The sequence below is a fragment of the Sarcophilus harrisii genome, chromosome 3, assembly GCF_902635505.1.
Source record: "Sarcophilus harrisii chromosome 3, mSarHar1.11, whole genome shotgun sequence".
NCBI classification, from domain to species: domain Eukaryota; kingdom Metazoa; phylum Chordata; class Mammalia; order Dasyuromorphia; family Dasyuridae; genus Sarcophilus; species Sarcophilus harrisii.
The window spans coordinates 417,215,356-417,236,674 of record NC_045428.1 but is presented as its reverse complement, the minus strand read 5'-3'; the positions used below and the strand labels follow the sequence as shown (position 1 = coordinate 417,236,674).

At 32.8% G+C, this 21,319-nt stretch overlaps 1 protein-coding gene across 9 annotated transcripts in view; it reads left to right on the top strand.

The window, feature by feature from the left end:
• Positions 1–21,319, top strand: part of PKP4 (plakophilin 4) — a 215,520-nt gene that overhangs the window by 99,506 nt on the left and 94,695 nt on the right. Inside the window, exon 2 of one of the 9 annotated variants that reach the window (XM_012544738.3) lies at positions 4,634–4,698. The exons of 7 other annotated variants lie outside the window; for them this stretch is intronic. Coding sequence is in view for 1 of the 2 variants with exons in the window: in XM_031960642.1 (XP_031816502.1) it covers positions 13,533–13,535 (3 nt within the window). In the remaining variant the exon portion in view is untranslated. Of the gene's footprint in view, positions 1–4,633; positions 4,699–13,412; positions 13,536–21,319 lie in introns of those variants that run through there. One more of the 9 variants, XM_031960642.1, reaches the window with a different exon arrangement.

Sequence of the window (21,319 nt, the reverse complement as noted above, 5' to 3'; positions counted from 1 at the left end):
TTTTTTTTTTATTTTGTTTTACAAGTTCACCTTTTTGTATATTGGTTTTTCTCAGTCTAGCTAATATATGTTGAGATGTTCCAGTCTGCATCGTATATTAAGATATCCTGAAAAATTGAAATCACAGAAACCAAGAATATTATTCTACAATATGGAAGGAAAACTGGATTTATGAGATAAGTGTAAAAACATGTTTAAGGACAAGGAAATTCTCAATTTCATTAGCTTTGGATTGAAATCCCATATTTACATTTTAAAATATAAGCTCTTTTTTTTCATTCATTGCTAATATTTAAGACTAAACCTCTATTTCTTTTTGATTTTTAAGTTGAATGACAGCTGATTTACAATCTATGCTCAATGAAATTGAATGTTGAATCATTGTTTCCCAATTGCACATGCAAACTCATGCTGTTACATTTAAAATGAATGGCTGCTGAATTATTGAGATGAAAATAAATTCTACATTGAATGTTCTGTTCATTGTTAGATTTTCTTTTTAGGATTATTTGAGTAAGAAAAGATATTACAGAAAATCACTCTCTTTTATCTCTTACTCCAATTGTTATTATATAGGTAATATGTAGGCTACTAGACTCCTTGAATTGGAAGATACCAGAGAAATAACCTAGTTATCTTTATTTCCCATATAATAATCTCCCTCAAAATTTCTGTCTTCCTGCTTCTGTTGAAATACTTCTCTCATACCTCTGTGGATTGATAATTGTAAAATGGAAAAGTAGAAGTTGAATGATAATCAATGAGGCAAATCAACTGATACATACTAAAAAGTATTGAGCGATGAATTAATGTTATTCTTAAGGGATGTCTCTAATGACATGCCATAGAGATGCTTCCATAGTCTTGTCAAAGGTTCATGGTATTATAGATTTAGTGTTTAGAAGAGCCGCAGAAGTGATCTAATCCACAACTTCTTAAACTGGTGTTTCAACTCCTTATGAGGTCAATGTAACTTGAGTGTGGTGGTTGATGAAAATTTTGGCAACAGGAAAAGGTTTCTGAATGCAATGACCAAAATTTAATTCAAAATCAAATGAATAATGAATTTGAGATGTTTTTGACAGTGCTTGCCTGTGTTGAATTGTGCAACTTCACTGCACCTTTACTTCTACATACATAACATGCACACTTTACACTATGCATGTATGAATATAACCAGAAATACCTTGGCTCAGATTCAAGACAGAGTTGCATAAAAATTTCTTGGGCAAAAATAGAGGTCATAAGTGGGAAAAGTTTAAGAAACCCTGCTCCTAGTCCAACCCCCAGATTTTATAGATTAATCTCCTAGAGTTTTAATCACTTTCCCTGTGTTACTTAGATAGGAGTGTCAGGCATGAAATGTGAACCCAGGTCCTTTATCTCCTAAGCCAGTGCTCTTTACATGCTACCACTTTATTTCAAACAATCCTTATCAATAACAATGAATTCTCATATTTATATGTGAAATAAATCTTGGAAGGAAAACTGATCTTGGATAAAGAATCAGTATCAAAAAGATCTCAAAATTAGAACAGTGGAATGAAATATTTCAAGGTGAAATTTAAAAGGGTAAATGAGAAGTCTTAGATTTAAGTTAAGAAACTCCAACTGTATAATAGATAATGGAGGATATCTGACTTGACAGCAGTTCTTGGTGATGATTATTAACTGTTTTTTAAACCTCAGAGTCAAATGAGTCAGGATGATTGCAACTTAGTGTGATGTGGCTGCTAAAAGAAATTAAATTTTTATACTGCAATATTTGAAAAAGTGTCTAAAATGAAGGGAAATGATAATCCCTCTAAATTGGTTAAAATCCATTTGGATTACTCTGACCTAATAAGGTCACTTTTTAAGAAAAAAAAAATTAACAATACCATAAATGCATTGGGGGAAAAAAGCAGACTACTGTGGACTCCTCAGCTCTAGAAAAGTAGAGGATATCCTTTGATGATAAATTTGTTCTGTATAACTTAGTAACATTTAATTTTAATGCTTGTTTATCTCTTGTTCTTTCTAACTATATTGTTTTAATCATTGTGTGTATGGTTTTCTAGGCACCGCTTACTTTGCATCAATTCATATAAGTGTTTGCATTCATCGTGTTCATTGTTTCTCAAAACACAGTAACAGTCCATTATATTTATGTATTATAGTTTAGCTATACCCTAATTGATAGGCATCTACTTTGTTCTCAGTTCTTTGCTACCATAAAAAGTATTTCTATAAATATATACTAACATATTTATAACAGCACTTTATGGTAGCAAAAAACTAGATGAGCCTTTCAGTGTTCTGTCCTGCATGACATATTCAGGAAAAAAAAATTAACAGTCAAACAGAAGATGAAACATGGAAATTAACTTTTTTTAAACTAAAACTAAAATGAACCTTGTTGGAATAATTTTAAAGCCACAAGCACTCCAGCTCCTGTGACTGACAATAGATTGAATATACTCTTAAATGATGTCTCATTCTTTAACTTAATATTTGTAAATTTGTGACTATTTTTTATTAGGTTTTAAGTACTTCGAGTCATATTTTAATGAATGTTAACAAGTTGAAAAAAATACTTACTGACCTATAAAACATTAGATTTAACTATTTCTATGATAGTAGGTGTGCCTAAACTGTATTTGTGTTATTTAACCTGAATTCAATCCAAAACTGAATATATTTGTTCTGACTATATTTGTTTGACCCAAAAAAAAAAAAAAAAAATTTAAAGTAGTCTTTATATGTTCCTATTGAGTTGTCCTTAAATAAAATTATATGTTTGAATTGCCTGATTTTATATTTACAAATAGTAATATGAAGGCTTTCCTCCTCTCCCCTCATCCTTTGATCTGAAAAATAATTTCCATCCAGATTATAAAGCAGGAATAATATTACCATTCCTTGATTTTATTGGCTATCATCTTCACTGGCCAGGATGAATTATGGTTAAATTAAAAATCTTAAGAAAACTGTTAATATCAAATTGTTTTAGTGTGTCAGAGCACATCACCATTTTTCAGATCTAGAATTGACACTTATAATCATGTAGTTCAGCCATTAGCAAGTAGAATGTTACAGAATATGACTAGCTACTCTTTTTAACTTAAATTAATCATTGTGTTTACCTGCATTTTGACTGATATCATACTCTGAAAAGACAAAATATCCCTCTTTACCTTTGCTTACCTAATTACCCAAAGTTTGTTGCCCAATTTTGGCCTCCTTTCCTAAGTCAATGTTTCCATTTGTGACCTGCAACCCAACCTCTATTTCTCTGGAATTAGCTGCTACTATGTTTTTCCCTTGATTTTACCTCCTCTCCCTAATTTTAGAACCAGCTTCATCCTGCCTTCCAAGATGACCATTAGTTAACTGCTTAAATTTGTTATATTAGCATTCTAATAGATGAAGATGTTTAGAGGTCAGATGCATGCACATTATAAGAGGCACCTTCTACATACAACAGATATTTCAAATCTGGTCTTTCTATTATATCATTTTAAATCTATATAGATTAATTAAAATGATAATATAGAAAAGAATACAAATAAATTTAGTGTAAAACTTCCCTCATATTTTATTTTGTATAGTGTATGCACTACGTATTTTATATGTTACAAATGTGTTTACACATACATAAACAGGTGTGTACCCATATATACATACACGCACAACACACATGAATTTGGCTCATCAAAAAAATTTTTTTAGATTATTGCAACTACCACTATCATCCCCTATGACTTTTTTTCCCATTAAGCAATTGCTAGTCTTTTTTTATTACCATTTCATTTTATATATAATTGTCAAAATATAAATACTGTGTCACATAATTTAGCCATATAATATAAATAACCTAAAAATGCTGCTTTTTTAAGACTGAAACTGCCCATAAGTTAATTTGTCTTTGTCTTGAGCACTTCACACATAGGCCTTCAATTGAACCTTGCTTCCTCTTATTTTATGAATAATTCTAGTAAGCCTGTTCATATGATTTCCCAAAATAACAACCAAATATTAGGAAATAGATGGACTTCTGTGGATAGCAGTGAGAATTATCATCTTGCCATCAATGAGGAGATTAAAAAAAAGAAAACTCAGACTCAATACACAAATGTAGAAAAGTGTGATAGCCTTGCAGAGTTGAATATAGAAGCTCAGTGTATCTCAAATCTTGAAACCCAATGTTTTTCAAACCTTAAATTCTGTCACACAAATTATTAATAGTTCATAATGATAGCTGTGATTGGTGAAGGAAAGATTAAATTATCTTTTTATATCTCAATAGAATGTAATCTCTTGAAAAAATTATTTTCTTATTTTTGAATCCCCTGGTGATTTATGCATTCTGCCTGATTGTTGATTATACTGTTTGAGCAGGCTTATTTGAATAAAGATTTTCTTCAGTTATGATTTTTAAAGAATGTTTTCAGAATAGTTTTCAGCTATCCAGAAAACTGTCTAGAAACATTCTTTCTATGAAAGTTCTGGAAAGATGAGTTTTTGATAGTGCTTTAATTTTTTAATTAATTAATTTACTTGATTACCTGCAAACCCTGATAAAGCAAAAAGGAACATTCACTACAATGTATTTTACTGCTAAATTGCTTGTTGCTCTTTCTTTCTTCCACAGCATTAAGTTTATTTTTCATCCACATCTACTGGAACCCTTCTCTTCCCAACCCCTACCTCAGTTTGGTGAGTTGAGACAATACCCTTTTCCATCAGAGCTTGCTCTAAGACTCCTCAATACATAAAAAGGAATTTAACATTCTTTGGCTTAAGATAATGCAGTTTGATTACACTTTGAGACACTGCCTATCTCTGAGAAGCCATTTCTTCCTTTGATGATACTGGCTTACATCTTCTTCTAATCCTCAAGAAAGTGGGAAAGACAGAATAGGAAGAAACATTTCAAAGTAATATAGTCTATATTCCCTGTATCAACACTGGCAAATGAGCATTTGACTCTTAAGATTCTGTGTTGGTTTTGCTCCATCATACTAGTTTAAAAACTCAAAAGAAGCAAATTTCCTAATTACCTTATAGGATGGAGATCCCTTTTATTTTTAGATTGGCATGCATGTCATAGTATTAGTAACAGTAGTAGTATTACATATCTCAAATTAGAAATTCATTCCCAAGACCAGTTTTATATGGTCAAGAAACATTTTTTCCCCTTTAATTATTAGACTCTAAATGCCTTATACAGTGCTGTATAGCTTGTGGATTTTCAACAAATAGCTAATAACTTTTTAAAATAGAGTTTTTGGAGAGTTTTTTAAATTTACTTTATATTTCTGGCAGATATTCCCTGCTCTTTGTAGTTGAGTACATGCAGTTGTCCTTTAAACAAAGACCACTTTACTTTCTAGCCAATTTCATAGCATTGATTTATTTCAGCTGAATATGCACCTTATTGGCAACAAAATATTACTACCAGAAAACTAAACAACTTTCTTAAGGCAACTTAAGAGCTTTCTTAAGAAGTACTTTTGTTTTACTTCAAGATCATCAACTTCTTCCATAATCCCCTTCTTCACCTTTTGCTGTAATGAGAAATACTTTTAACCATTTCTAGGAGAGAAACCACATTACATATATATTTATGCCTTCAGTGATGCCTTTTGCATAATAAATATTTGATAATTCTTTGTATTAGTTCAAAAAGAAAAGAACTCCAGGTAATAGAACCCAGAGTTTATGTTTTAGAGTTCAATAGTCTAGTTCCCTTTCTAATGAATGTATTCATGAGAGAAACATAGATTACCTTTGTCCTCTATAACCAGTTATAGAAATCAAAGAAATTAGTTGGTAAAGGGTACATAGATGTTATGCTTCATAGTTTTTCTTCCCATTTTTAGAAGTTTGTTCTCTTTACATAGGTAACATTTTTAATATTTTGGTTAAATTTATTTTAAAATTGTTAATAATTTAAATGTCAATAAATAAGAATGTATAACCACCTATTACCTAGGAAGTGTTTGACAGTGATATTTTCTCTTTCTAAATATCTTTTTTATTATTTAGATTTTCCCTAATTAGGTTGCTATAGGGTAGTGCTTTAGGAATACACAAATTAATTTTTCTAGTACAAATGTAAACTTTTTTAAATATTAAGGAGTAATATTCAATGAATATATAAGAAAACTTCAGTGGTTATTTTTGAAACATATGTATCTTAACTCATTTGGAGAGAAAGGTCAAGCAAAGATCTTTTATCTAAATAGAATGACATTCTCTCCTTGGATTTCCCTAGTTAACCTAAAATTGAAATTATCTCATAAATGTTGTTAATTGAAAAGTAGGTAGATAGTTATGCTACCTCAGAATCGACCTTGGATCTGAAGTAGCAGAGTATAGGGCACAACATGACACATTTATTTTTATTTTTACTTTTAAGGCCACAAAAATGTGGCTTTAAAAGCTAATTTCAACAGATTTCTTTTTAAAAGAATTTTGTTCATAGCTATTGTTTTATACTACCTTCTCCACATAAAATCATCCTTGCAAAATGAAAAAAGAAAGGAGGAGGCTAGGGAATGCAGTTCAACAAAAGTAATCACCTCATCAACCAAGTCTGATGGTATAGAAATCTTCCACAGCTGTAGTCTGAGGCCTCTGCAAAGTGGGAAGGAGATCCTTTTTCTCTTCTTTGAAGTTTAACATAATCATTTTTATTACAAAACATTTCCTTTTTAGTTTTGTTTTTATTATTTTGGTTAGAGAGGGAGTTCTTTGCATTTACATTGCTATCAACTATGCACATTGTTTTCATGGCTTTTTTTTTTTCCTATAGTTCATGCAAGTCTTTTCCATGCTTCTCTATATTTTTCATTCTCATTTCTTACAGTATAGTAATATTCCATTATATTCAGTTACCATAATTTCCTTAGTCTTTCTCCATTTGATTAACTTTAGCTTTATGTCTAGTTCTTTACTACTAAATACTACATAAAAATACTGTCTTAAATATTGTGATGTATGTGGATGTCCTTTTTATTTCTTTAGAGTTTATACTTAGCAGTGGGATTTTGCAGTTAAAGAATATGGATATTTTGCTCATATTGTTTCTTTAATTCCACACTGCTTTCCCTAATTATTGGACTAATTTACAACTTCACCATCAGGATGTCAGTGTGTTTGTCTTTCTTCCAATCTTTAGTATTTCCTGTTGCTATCTTTTACTATCCATTCTCTATTAATTTCCATTACGACAATTCTCAAAAATCTAAACCAAAAGAATTTTTGTAGTTTTCAGAAGGTAAATAAATATCCTTGCTTAAATGTATGTTGATGAAGTACCGTGGAAAGCATAATTAAGATTTGGTCTCTGTCTTAGAATTCTAAATTTCTTAGTAAAAACTACTTCATTAAAATAAAGGTGATTTGTAAGAAAGTGTCTTCAGAAAACTTTAGAGGATAATTTTTTTAGAACTTTTCAATGAGCATAACTCTGAAGTAAAAAAAAATACTACTAATTTTTTTAAAAATTAATTTTAAGTTGTTTTATACTTTACAAAGTAGTAACAAAACTTGCTATATGTGCCCAGTGTGGATAATTAATGTTGCTATGAGAACCCAAATGTTTCCATTTCTTCACTTTGATCTATATTTGGAAAGGTGGGTGCCATGCTACTCTAGAGTTTGGTGTGTGAATGAAAGATTGTAAATTTTAGTTAGATTATAACAAGTTTAATCATGAATTTCACTTTGTAAATAAAACTAGAAACCTATAAGTCTGCCTGTCCCACCCCACCCCAAATTTAATTATTCCATATACTTTTTTTACCTTAAAAATACTAGATAGGTCAAATTTTCCTACATTTTGTTCTTTAGCTTCTCACTTACCATCTGATTTTATACTTCATAAGAGATTATACTTTTAACAAGTTCAATTCAGCAAAAAAATTGTAAAAATTATAATTGTAATCTTCCATGTGCCAAAGCATGTGATGGCTTCTGGGTATACAAAGATTTGATGAGATAAGATAACTAACTCTTGCTCTTAGAAGCTTACATTCAGTGGAAAACAGCAAATTTTAGGGGATGAAGACTTGGCTAATAAAAACTGATACAGTGATGGCCAGTATGATATAAAAGGACAAGAGATAGAAATTACTAAATGAACTTAATGTTCTTTTATTCTGTAGTACATCAAAGCTCTTCATAGTGCTGATAGCAAATATAAAAGTGTTATGTTCAGTAACTTTCATCAAAAATGTTTTTAATGAAAAAAAATTTTGGGGTAAGTCAGCTGCTTGGAATACTTTGTCTCCTGGAAGCATTAGAAAACTAAAGATTTACTGTAATGGGTGGTAGAAGAGAATAAAATTGGTATAAATTCTTTGTAAATTTATTCACAAAGTTCTAATTTTATGATTGGACATATTTGAAGTATAAAAGAAGTTGTAGCTGTTAAGTATCTTTGTTGGGAGAAGCAATGAGTGTACAGTTGAAGACAGAAGAGCTAATCCATGCAACTGCATTCTAATCTTTGCTCAAATAGTCAATAAGCATTTGTTAAGTGCTCACTATATGCCTGGGGTTAAGTGACTTGCCCAGGGTCACACAGCTAGTCAGTGTTAAGTATCTGAGGCCACATTTGAACTCAGGTTCAAGGAGTTTATATTTATCAGGAGAGATATGTAAATATGTAAATTACACAGAATGAATATATGCATGTGAACTTGAAAGGATGGAGAAAAAAAATATGAAAATGTGAAACATCTCACTGGAGAAACAACTGATTTGTAAAACAAATCCAGGGGATATAATTTAAGAATTCTTGGACTACATGAAAGATAAGATTGAAAAAAGAGATTAGACATCATCATTCAAGAAATTATCAAGGAAAACTGCCGTAGTATTCTAACAACAGAGAATTAAAATGAAAATGGAAAGAATCCACCAATCACCTCTTGAAAGATATCCCAAAATGAAAACTCACAGGAATATTATGGCCAGATTCCAGAGCTTCCAGCTCAAGAAAATATTACAAGTAGCCAGAAAAACAATTTAAATGTCCTGCAGTCACACTCAGAATAACACAAGATTTAGCAGTTTCTACATCAAAGTATCTGGATGTTTTGGAATATGATATTCTGGAAGGTAAAAGAACTGAGATTACACCAAGAATCACCTACCCAGCAAAACAATATAATCCTTCAGGGGAGGGGGAAATGGACATTCAATGAAAGAGTGGACTTTTAAGCAGAACAGAAAATTTGACTTTTAGATAAAATATTCAAGAGCAGCATAAAAAAGTTAACATGAAAGAGAAATCATAAGGGCTTTTAATAAGGTTAAACTATTTACATTCGTATATGGGAAAATGATACTTGCAACTCCTAAAACGTTCTCATTTTTAGGGCAGTTAAGAGTATACATAGAAGGATTGGGATGGGTTAAATATGATTATGCCTAAAGTATATTCAATTAGAAATGCTCAATGGGTAGTTGTCTAATTGATTTGGCCATGTTCACTCCTCAAGAAAGTCCAGTAGCTCCCAATTATCTTTAGGATAAAATATAAATTCCTCTGATTTTTAAAATCCTTTACAATCTGACTCCAGTTTTCCTCCCCACTTCCCAACCTTAACCCCACTATATACCATTAGAAAGCACTTTCTTGACAATAGAAACTTTTTCATTTATATCTTGCACCTTGCACATAGTACATACCTGCCAAGTAGACACTTTTTGAACACTGAATGGATGACTAGTGTAGATGGGAAATGAGAGTTTTATATATAGTTCTGTAAATCATTTGCATAGAAGTGATAAGTGTAGTCCATTGAAGCTGAGGACATTTCTCACAGAAGATGTAGAGAAAAAGACCCAGGTCATAGCCCTGGGCTATACCACACAAAACTGGTTATCTCTTACCAGAAGACTTTAGATGAATCCAGCAAAGGAGGATCATATTGTTGCTGTTGCTGTTGCTGTTGCTGCTGCTGTTTCTCCCCAACTCTGCTACTTATAAACTCTGACTCAGGATAGACAGTTTTTCTGGGCCTCAGTTTCCTTTGTCAGCAAAATTAAGGTATTGGAATACATGACTTGTAAGGCACTTTCTAATTCTAAATCTCTTTAGTTCCTATGTTGTTTAGTAGTCACAACCAAATAGAAAGCAATCTTATTTATTATCTCTTTCAAGAAAAACTGGGTTTAATTCCATCTCTGACACCAACTTTCTGAGCTTGTTATTTAATCCCTCTAAAGCTGTTTCTTGATCTGTCAAATGGAAATAATAAAACCTATAGCGCCTATCTCATATTGGGAGGCTTCATTTATATTGACATGAAGTGTTTTTATAGAAAATTACACGTTTTCAAAGCACCTTATTAATATCAGATGTTACTTTTCTGGTAGAGATGGGCCATGACAATTATTGACCTATGCGTGACTAAGGACCTAATTTGCTTCAGTAGTTTTACAATGTAGTCTATTGGGTTTTACTAAATTCCCATGGTAGCAAAATTATTAGGTGATACCTAATTACATTGGATTTGTTTTTATGGGAAATGAGAACAGGAAGCCATATATATGTAATATTCTCTTTAAAACGTAATGTTCTCTGGGAGCAGATTTCTTGGGGGGCTGCTGGAGGCAGCCTTTCTTTCAGTTCAGTAATCATCCCAAATGCAGCCAGGTGTTAAAAGTCCAAATCTTTTATTGTCTCCTTCACTTGGGGCTCAGCTAGTATTCTGGATGTCTTCCTCTTTCCTTGGTTCCAAGAGCTTAAGCTCCTGTCTGCCTTCTCTGGCTTCTGAATCTCCCCAGCTGAATCTTGGCTGAGGCTCCCAAGAGCTTCTAGTGCACTTATCTTTCAGGCCCTGAGAGCTTCTTGCTTATATGCTGTACACTGAATTCAAACCAATCCTTATATCACTAGGAAATCATTATTTGTTGTAGGATTTAATTAATACTAAAGTAGATTTAACCATTGTCTCCTCATTTCCACTTAGTACCTTGTTTCAAGTTCTGGCCTATAACATGTCCTTGTAGGATTAAATCAATCATACTGAACCATGCTAAATTAGATAACTATTGTCTCTATCAATTACACTGACTTAGCACCTTGTAAGAATCCTTTGTTTCAAATTCAAAGATGATTAGATGATATTTTAAACAATACTATTTCAATAAAATCTTTTGAAATTTAGGTTTTAAAGCATGGAAAAGTTATGAAATATCACAAATAAAATTAATAGTACTAAAAACTCATTTTCTTTGAGTCTTTGTTGATAGGTACAGTGCCAAACTTGAGTTTGGATTACTATAATCTCTCACAAGAAAATAAAATTTTATTCCATTCTCAAGGAGAGTATTTTTTCTTAAATCATTATGAAAAATAGATTTACTAATCTTGGAAATCAATTCAATAATGCTTCTCAAGGTAAAAGCTTTATATTTGTTTTAGAATCTGTTATAATGCATTCTGTATTATATAAAGAGAAAGCATTTTATTTGAAGTAAAACGTGTAGCTTTATAAAAATGCATAATTGTTTGGTGATATTTTCTGTAATTTTTTCCCCAAAAAATATTTGATGATTTTTAAATTATCCATAATAAATGGAGCAAAGAAAATGTATTTCTATCTCCACAGCTGTTATTTTGGCCTACATAGTTTACAATTCTGGTGGGGCAGCTGAAGAGCTGTTCATTTGATTAAGGTTGAACACTAACAAGTCACTTGTAAAATATATTGGTATAAATGTGGTGTGAATTGAACTTTTCAGGATTAATGAGAAATTTCTGGATTTAAATAAATCCTTCACTGATTTATTTCAGTAAATAACAATGTTGATGATCCTAGTTAGGTATACTACAGCCTCAGAGAAGCAAGGAGAAGATAATTTTGAGTAATTTTTCTGGAATATTTAGGTTTGTATTTGAGTATTTGTTGCTCAAGAATTGTCATTTGTTGTAGGCATGCTTTATGGGTAAACTACCACTATGTTGACTTGGTGCTTGAATTCTAATGCTGTGTTCTGTCCAAAAAATTGACTTCCTGTATTCATGGATGACTGAGAATGTAGGTTGATGGGTTCCATTTCATTTCAAATATTCCTGTTACTAGCACAATATTATTTACATAGTTTAAAGCACTTTTTTTTGTATGTAAAATCAGATTTTCAGTAAACATTTTTAAGTGCTTGTTATGGGCCAGACAGTATGCTAAGTGTTGGGGATACATAAAAGGCAAAACAAAACAAAACAAACAAAAAAAAAGCCATATCAGACCTTGCCCTATAGGAACTCACGATTTAATCAGGAAGAGAACAAAGGAATAAGTATGTACAGACAAGCCATTTACTGGATAAATGGAAAATATGAGAAAGGCCCTATATTAAGCAGGATTGGGGAAGGCTTCATTTAAGATGGGATTTTAGTTGGAACTTAAGAGAAAGCCAGGAAAGCTAGTAGACATGAGCAAGAACATTGTAGGCATGAGGGACAGCCAGAAGAAATGCTTAGAACCAAAAGATGGAATGTTTTGATCATGGAACTGCAGTGTCAAAGAGTTTGTGGCAAAGATTGTGTTAGGTTATCAAGAGGTGCCTTGACTACCAAGCCTAAGAGCTTTAACAAAATTATTTTGGTGGCTGAATGGATTAGAGTAAGAAGAGATTGGAGGGCACGCAGAGCTGCCTGTTACAGTAATCCAGGTGGAAGGTGATTATGTCAGAAATTTGTCTTTGAGAGATGTTGCAGGAATAAAATCAATAGGTCTTGGCTACAGATTGGATGGAGGGGAAGGAGGAAGAGATAGAGAGCAGTCTAGGATGGCTCCTTGACTGTATACTTCAGTGGCTGGAAGGATGGTGTTGCTACACTAGTAAGGAAGGTAGATAATGGGGAGAGTTGGGGGGATGGAAGTAGGTCATAAGTTCCGTTTTGGGCATACTAAATTTAAGATGTCTTCTGGAGTTTGGAGATTAGCAGGGAGATTTGGGGAGGATTTGGTAGAGTTAAAAATTGTCAGCACAGACATGTGTTATGGGCCAGAACTTGAAACAAGGCACTAAGTGGAAAGAGGAGACAATGGTTAAATCTAGTTTAGCATTGATTTAATCCTACAACAAATAATGGTTTCCTAGTGATATAATGATTGGTTTGTACGCAGTGTGGAGCATATAAGCAGGGACTGAGACCCACAGAAGAGAAGCTTTCAGAGGACAAAGAAGACAAGCACACTAGAAGCTCTCGGAGCCAAGGAGACAGAAATTCATTTCACCTTCAATCAGGCTCCTGGTGGCTGGCCTGGTCTCCTGCTCTTCTCCCACTGAGACTAAGGCCCTACTGAAAGCTCTCCAGAAAGCTGCTCAGCCCCAGGAAGGAGATAATGAAGAATCTGAACTATAAGAAAGCTAACCGAGGCCCCAGGAAAGGAGACAAGACTTGAAGAGAAAATAAAGGATTTGGACTTTAATCCTTGGCTACTTCCGTGGTGATTCAGGCTACTCTTGAAACGAAGACTGCTTCCAGAGCCCAAATAAAACTGAAACACGAGAACACTACAGACATGGTAATTAAATTTTGGGAGTTGATGGTATAGTACTATTTGATCCCCACTACAATGCAGTGAATTAAATTCTATTTTTATCCCCATTTTACATATGAGAAATCTGGACAACCTAGGCTTGTCCAGAATTGGACAAATATAAGCCTCTAAGGCTGGATCTGAATTGTTTTCCTGACTACAATTCTTGAATTATATACTGTACCACCTAGCTATGTGAAAATAACAATTTAAGGAGTGTTTCATTTAAAGAAAGATTATATTACTACAAAAATCTAAATAGATTTATATTGACTTTCCTCTTATTGCTTATTAATATAACCTTATTTTATTTATGCTTAAGAAGAAAGCACTCTTTAAGTCCTCCAAAAATCTTACCTGAGCGTTAAAAGCCCTTTTAAGGCATACTTCTTTCCAGTTGTAACTTTGAAGTGTTCCAAATTGATTTGTATATCCAGTACTCATTGAGTGCTTACTCTGTGCCCATCTGAAGTAATTATTTTATGTCCTGCCCTATAGAGCATAAAGTTCCCTATTCTGCACATAATAGGTGCTTAATAAATATTTATGGTTTTGGTTATCTTAATACATGACTGAAATAGAAAGGAATGGCAGAGTTTTACCTTTATGATCTTAACCCTAATGTTAAGACCTAAGTTAAAAGCTTGTTATTGGTTTCCAAAGGATAATAGAAGGGTTTCAGAGGAAATGAGTACTTCTGCTCCAGATAGATAGTATTGATAGGAGAGGAAGGAGGGAACAAGGGAGGAAGAAAGGAAAGGAGAGAGGGGAGAAGGGAGGATTGGGGAGAGAGATGAAAGAGACAAGTTTGGTACAGCTAACTGTTGGCTTTTGAGTCAGGAATACCTTTGCTTTCTGATGGTAGGACTGCAAGTTGCTTAATGCCTCAGTACCTTAGGGAGTTCTCTAAGAATATAAGTTACTGATGATAAATAGTGATCTATATCCATTCTGGGGAAAAGGGGGAAGGGAAGATGTTTCCACATGAGGAATTCCCTACATCCACAGATCTAGATGGGGGAAGAGAAATAGAACAGTGATTCATTGCTAGTCCTTATGTATAGGAAGTAGAAACAAGTCTGGTGATGAATTAGGAATGTTCCTGTGATTTCTTTGATTTTTAAAATCATAAGCCTTGATTGGCCTCTCTGCTCATTTCAAGTTGAAAAGTCTCTCCCAAATAACTAATTATGTGGTAAGTTAGAATTCATAACTAGAAGGAAGAAGGGAGAAAACCTATGCACAAGACATACTATATGTATGTGTTTTATTTCATATTATTCTGTACAGCCAGCCTATCCTTGGGAAGACTGGATGCAAGGGATTGCTATGGCCTTCTTAGTCTGCAGCCAAAATGGAGTAGTCTTGTGGCTCTCCTAAAATAGCTTTTCACTTTTCTCCCTTTTGAATAGGAAAAACCCCACATCTGTACTTGGGGATAATTCCCTTGTTTTGGAGACTGTGGATTGACTATTGATGAGGAAATTTATAGTTTTACCTGTACCTCTACTCTTTTGGGTTCTTAGATCATGGTAATTGGTTGACAAGGATGAATTTAATGGTGGGTGGGTGGGTGTGTGTGTGTGTGTGTGTAGTGTCTCCAAACAAAGGGATATTGCATCTTGCTGTGATCCCGTTATGATGCCTCCTGAGTCCTGATGGATATTTATTTGTGAAATTGTAACTGGGGAGACAACCTAGGCTGATTTTTTTAAGAGTGAGAGCAATAGCAAGAAGCAATTAAAACGATTCAGGTATCTTGGATACTAACTATCATGGGCATGAATTTATTCCCTAGTAGTTCTGTCTTTAAATAGCCTAGCCATTGCTAGGGGGATGATCTTGGTTTGTTCTTTCAAGAGATAGCTCAAATAGCCCTTTGATAGCAATTCTTATAGCTTTTCCTTGGGGATTATATATAAAATTGTCAGCTCTGATTCTTTTAGGGGAGGAGAGCCAATAAACTTTGAGTAAATTCACAAAGATGCCAACGTGGAGGGAAGCTTCAGTTATTTATAGTTACAAATAAATGCATATGTGCCTATCAACATTATTTAGCAAACAATTCCAATTCATTTACTTTCCTGGAGGAAGGATAGTATGTACAATTATGAAAAATCCTAGAAGCATAATATTCTTATGCAAATCATAACTGTTATAAATCATACACCTTCGAATGAGTTATGGTAGTCATAGTTTAATGAACCCATCAAAAAATGAGGAGGGTGGTGGGGTGTTATGATGCTGCTTCTCTTCTTCATTCTCATTGATTCCATCTAGTTCTGTAGATAGTTAAGATATCAGCACACTGACATTTGGGGGAGAGTAAAGAGGAAAAAGACCGTATACTTTTGCCATTTATTTTTTAAATCACACTGAAAATAATTGGCTTTCCAAATTGTTTTGTTGTTGAATGTAACATAAACAACTTATTGGATTGTATAAAGTATACGTTATTACTTCAATAAATATGTTGTAATCTAATAGTAGAAAAAACTTCTCCCCAATAGTATTTTATTTTTCAAATACATGTAAAGATAGTTTTCAACATCCATTTTTGTACTCCAAATTTGTGTTCCAGATTTTTTGTCCCTTGTCTTAACCTTCTCCCTCCTCTAGACAACAAACAATCTAATAAGGGTAATTCACATACAATACTTTTAAAACATATTTCCATATTTGTCATGTTGTATGAGAAAAAGTGACCAAAAGAGAAAACACGAGAAAGAAAAAACAAGTGAATAAAACAATCCACATTCAGTCTCCAAAAAGACTTTACTGTAAAGGGAACACAATGTGTTTCAATGACATGGGATATTCTACTTTTAGTTGCAGCTTATCTAGTTTCATTTATCTAAAAATATAGGTTACAATATTATGTCTGTTGATTGGGAAATAGGCTCCCATTAGTCCTTGAGAGTTAAAAATGACAGCACACCTTTTTTTTTTTTTCCCATTTTCTGATTATTTACTTCCTCTTGTTCTGTTGAATTGAGATGATTTTAATACTATTATCTTTTCATTTTCATTTCTCTTCTTTAGTTGAAATGTACCAATAAGGAAAATGCAATGTATCTTGTCCTGCACTTAGATAAGTTTACATATTAAAATGAGCTTCTCCCTAAAACAGTGGCCAGTTAGCATCAATATTCTAATCAATATTCTGTTTGTCTGAGTCTTAGAACTCTACTTGGCCAAGGAAATGAAGTTGAGAATTACCAAAAAACAATTGATAGGTAGTAGAGGATCTAACCTGGCTGCAACATGTTGTAAACAAAAAATTACCCAGAAAAAAAGGATGATAGACTAGCCATGTCATGAATACTGTGGATAACGGAGAACTTGCATGTTTCATTGGTATCCAAGCAATGTTGAATGTGTGGGAATCCTCGAGCACAATGGGTAGACTCCCTGGGGCAAATCATGAATCAAAATGGCAAAAGATGGACAGTAGTATAGGAGAAGAATATGTACATAGGAGAGAATATGTACATCACTGAGATCACAAATTTATTAGCACTATATGTTAGTATGGGGAAATGATTCCAGGTTTTAATTATATAGTAACTTTTTAAATTGTATTGGTGAGAATTCTGCATTTGGATTTGACTTTAGATGGGTGTGTGTGTGTGTGTGTGTGTATGTGTGTGTGTGTATATATATATATATATATAGTTCTAGTAAAATACTGAATTTCTTGGCCATTATCTAAACTTTCTTCTTGATCATTTATGCTATTGGCAATTTTACATATCTTCTAAGTACTTTCCTTTTTTTTTTCCACTTAATAGTATTTTATTTTTTCCAATTGCATATAAGGATAATTTTCAATATTTACTTTTGTAATATGTTAAGTTTCAAATATTTTTCTCCTTCCCTTCCTTTCTTTCCATCTTCCCCAAGGCAACAAGCAATCTGATAAAGATTCTATATGTACAGTCTTTTAAAACATATTTCCATATTAGTTGTGTTGTAAAAGAAAAAAACAAGGGGAAAATCACTATAAAGGAAAAACAAAAAGTGAAAATAGTATGCTTCCATCTGCATTTAGTTGTTTCTCTGATGCACACTTTCCATCACAAGTCTATTAGAATTACCTTTGAGCACTGTATTACTGAGAAGAGCCAAGTCTATCCTAGTTGATTATCATACAATATTGCTGTCACTATGTACAGTATTCTCCTGGTTCTGATCACTTCACTCAGCCTCATTTCATGTAAATCTGTCCAGGCTTTTCTGAAGTCAGCCTGTTCATCATTATTTTGTCTTGGTTAAAATCATTTTGTATTTTCAGAATTTCTTTTTATTTTCTTGATTTGAATACTAAATAAGAGGAGCGTTTCCATATACATAGTGTAACAGAAAAAGAATTGTATAATGCAACTGAGATCTCTACTATGTCCCATTTGTGATTCTATCTGGCTTTGTTTCTGTTCTTGGTGATTTTTCTATAATTGTCCAGTGAACTTTTTTTTCTTTTTTGGTTACTTTATCACAATTCCCTCTCTCCTTCCCTGCCCCACATTGGGAGGAAAAGTTAAAAACAAACCCTGCAAAACAAACATGTAATCAAGCAAAGTATATTGTCTATATATATTTATCCATATTGGTATCTTGGGTCCATTACTCCTCTCAGGAAATGAGAAACCTTTTTCACCATCATTCCTGTTTAATGTGGTTTGTCATTGTATTAATCAGAGTCCTTAAGTCTTTTATTCACATAATTTCAGTATTACATGAATTTTTGTCCTTTCTCTGAATGAATGTAAAGAAAAACAAATTATGTTTTTCATTTTATTGAAGAGCCTTAGAAGGAAACATATCTCCAATCTTCACTCTACTCTCATCAGGTTTTCAGTTCACTTCTTTCCACTTTTCAGCAGGATTGTATGTGTTCAAGAAATGTTAACTGATTCTAAAATTAAAGCAAAATGTGGAGAACTAAATTTTCTGCAGAAATATCACAGTATAATGTTAAGCCAAATGAAAAAGATGGCAAAATTCATTTTATTGCATGTGTTATTAATTTGACAACTGATATATGAAAATAATTCAATTTAATTGTTCTACATCCTCTGATTACAAAATTCCTAAAATTCTTTATTGTGTTCCAGAATCACTATTTAGAACCCTTTGTTTTCCTAGGATAGAATGTAGATTTTGATAAAGAATGCTGTCATGTATGAAGATTGATGCTACTTATTCATTCTCATTTGAATGTGTGCTTGGTAGAATTTTTTCCAGTGGTGTTTAATGGTTTTTATAAGCTTATATATCTGATCTTATTACTTTCAATTCTTATGATCAATTACATGCATTTGCAGTTTGTCACCGTGGAACTAGATTTTTCTGTTGAAGTGTAGATATAGCTAATCTTGATGCAAATGAAATCCACTCCTTCTAGAACTTACAACTGAATTAAATGGCCCACAAAAGTAATAAAACAAAAGTAATAATCTAAAGTAAAAGTGAGAAATATTTTACGAACTTATAATTTAGTTCAGTAGGGCATGGTACCAATTTCAGAATAAAATTTAGGGATGGCTTGTTCAAAATCTGTTATAGGAAACTTGAGTAGGAAAGAAAATGGCTTCATTGTTACAGTTCATGGTATTGCTACACTCTGACACAAATATGGGGAAAGTATCTAAAAGCTCTTACTTTCCTTAGGAAAAGTAGGATTAGATATCACATACACAATGTGGAAATATACTTGTAAATAATAATTCCTATATAGTCTTTGATTTTTAAATTTCTTTAAATATATTAATGGTAATGCCTGTACCAGTCATGTTGTAATCAAAAGTGTGAATAGGCAATCAAATGCTTGTGTGAAATTATGTTCCCAGAAGAATTCATCGCAAGCTTGTTGTTATGGTGAAGTCATCTGGGACTTGTTGAACTTCTCTCTTGATCAGATATATTGACTGCAATGAGTTCAAAACAATAATCCATATAGTAAAAACAAAAATGGAGAGAACTTCATAGATAAACCAAATTCTTCCTTGCCTTCTACTTTCACTTTGATATGTTAATCCAATTTCATGCATTAAAAACAACAAATGATATACTTCCCAAACCCCAGACATGAACCCTATCTTAATTCTCTTAATGCTTTGAGTCCAGTGTGTACCTAACAAATGATTGAGTGAATGAGTACAGTTTCTGAAAAGTTTCCATTGTTTCTAGTCACTGAGAGTGGTGATCAAGGGCTATTAAGACTTAAGAAATTTACATGTGATACATTTAAGTAAGAAATTATCATGCCTTGGTAAATCAAGGAACCATGTGCTTATTTAAGTGACAACTTACTAAATAGAATCTTCCAGGAAAGATGATGAAATTTTCAAGCAGTTAGTCGTTTAGGCACTAAAAAGCTGTAATTCACTATTTTATTATTAAAGGATTATGATCTGTTTTTCTTTCTTTGCTCACTGTGCTAATAATATCCTAAATAGATTTAATGCCCTTGGTATCTGCAATGAATGTAGACCTAGAATGAAAGAGAGAACCATAAGAAATATCACACTGATTTTTGTTCATTAAAATCTTTAAGTCATGTGAATTAGGTAGGATGATATAACAAAGAAACAGTTGAAGCAGTTGACATTATCATCTTTCATATATGCATATACAGAACTACTGGGAATGGATTTAGATTTTCAGTGAAAATGTTGCTGTGCTTGGCTGTATCTGGGTTTGTAGTTTTCTAGAATAATCACTATTTTGTGAATCCATGGCACATATAGCCTATCAAAGAAAAAGATCGATAAGGTACTTCACCTACATCGAGCTACAATAAAATATTGATATTACTATTTTATTTAAAAATCCTTTGTCAGGTGAGCTGTGATTTCAAAATCCACTTTTTCTTCCACTAATGTAGATTACGAAAGTCTAATTTAAAAAGTCTAATTAAAATACACCAAATTTTAAAGATTAGAGGGTATACTTTTTCTTTTTTTTTTTTTTTTTGGCTGAAGCAGTTGGGGTTGTGACTTGCCAAGGGTCACACAACTAGGAAGTGTTAAGTGTCTGAGGTCAAATTTGAACTCGGGTCTTCTTGACTTCAGGGCTGGTGCTCTATCCACTGAACCACCTAGCTACCCCCTATACTTTTCAATTAAAATTGGAATTATCACTTATATTTCTCTTCCTATGACCAATCATTTCTTTCCTAAGCCTTATCAGCCTTAGATCATTCCCCCCATCAATTACCTTCATTTCTATTTCTATTCTCTTGCTAACTAAAGAAGCTGGGGAAACTATGATAACAATCCATTACAGATTTATGTTCTATATTCTCAACTGACTCTCATTGTAGCTGGGAAGTCCTTTTTCACTTCCTGTAACTAGGAATACCCTCTTCTATCATATTCCTCATCTCACATCTCTGGATACTGTCTGCCACTATCTCTGCCATCTTCCTTTTCTCACATGGAGAAGTAACCCTTCTCCTCGCCAAGGCAAACCACTTTAAGTACACAAGTGATTTCCATTCCATCCTGTTTTCTCCAACAAATTGCTTCTGTCATCCCTATTCTCCTCCTATATTCAGAAATCTTTCTCTTGCCCACAAAATATGTGCAAATCTCCCTCATCTTCAGAAAAAACTCACTTAATTCATCCATCCCAGATAGTTATCCTATCATCTCTCTCCTTTTCATTCTCTATTCTTCTATTCTCTATGAAAAGGCTGTTTACAAAGATTCTTTCCTCTCACTTTTTAATTTTTTTGAAATACCCTAGCTTCTGACCTCATCATTCAA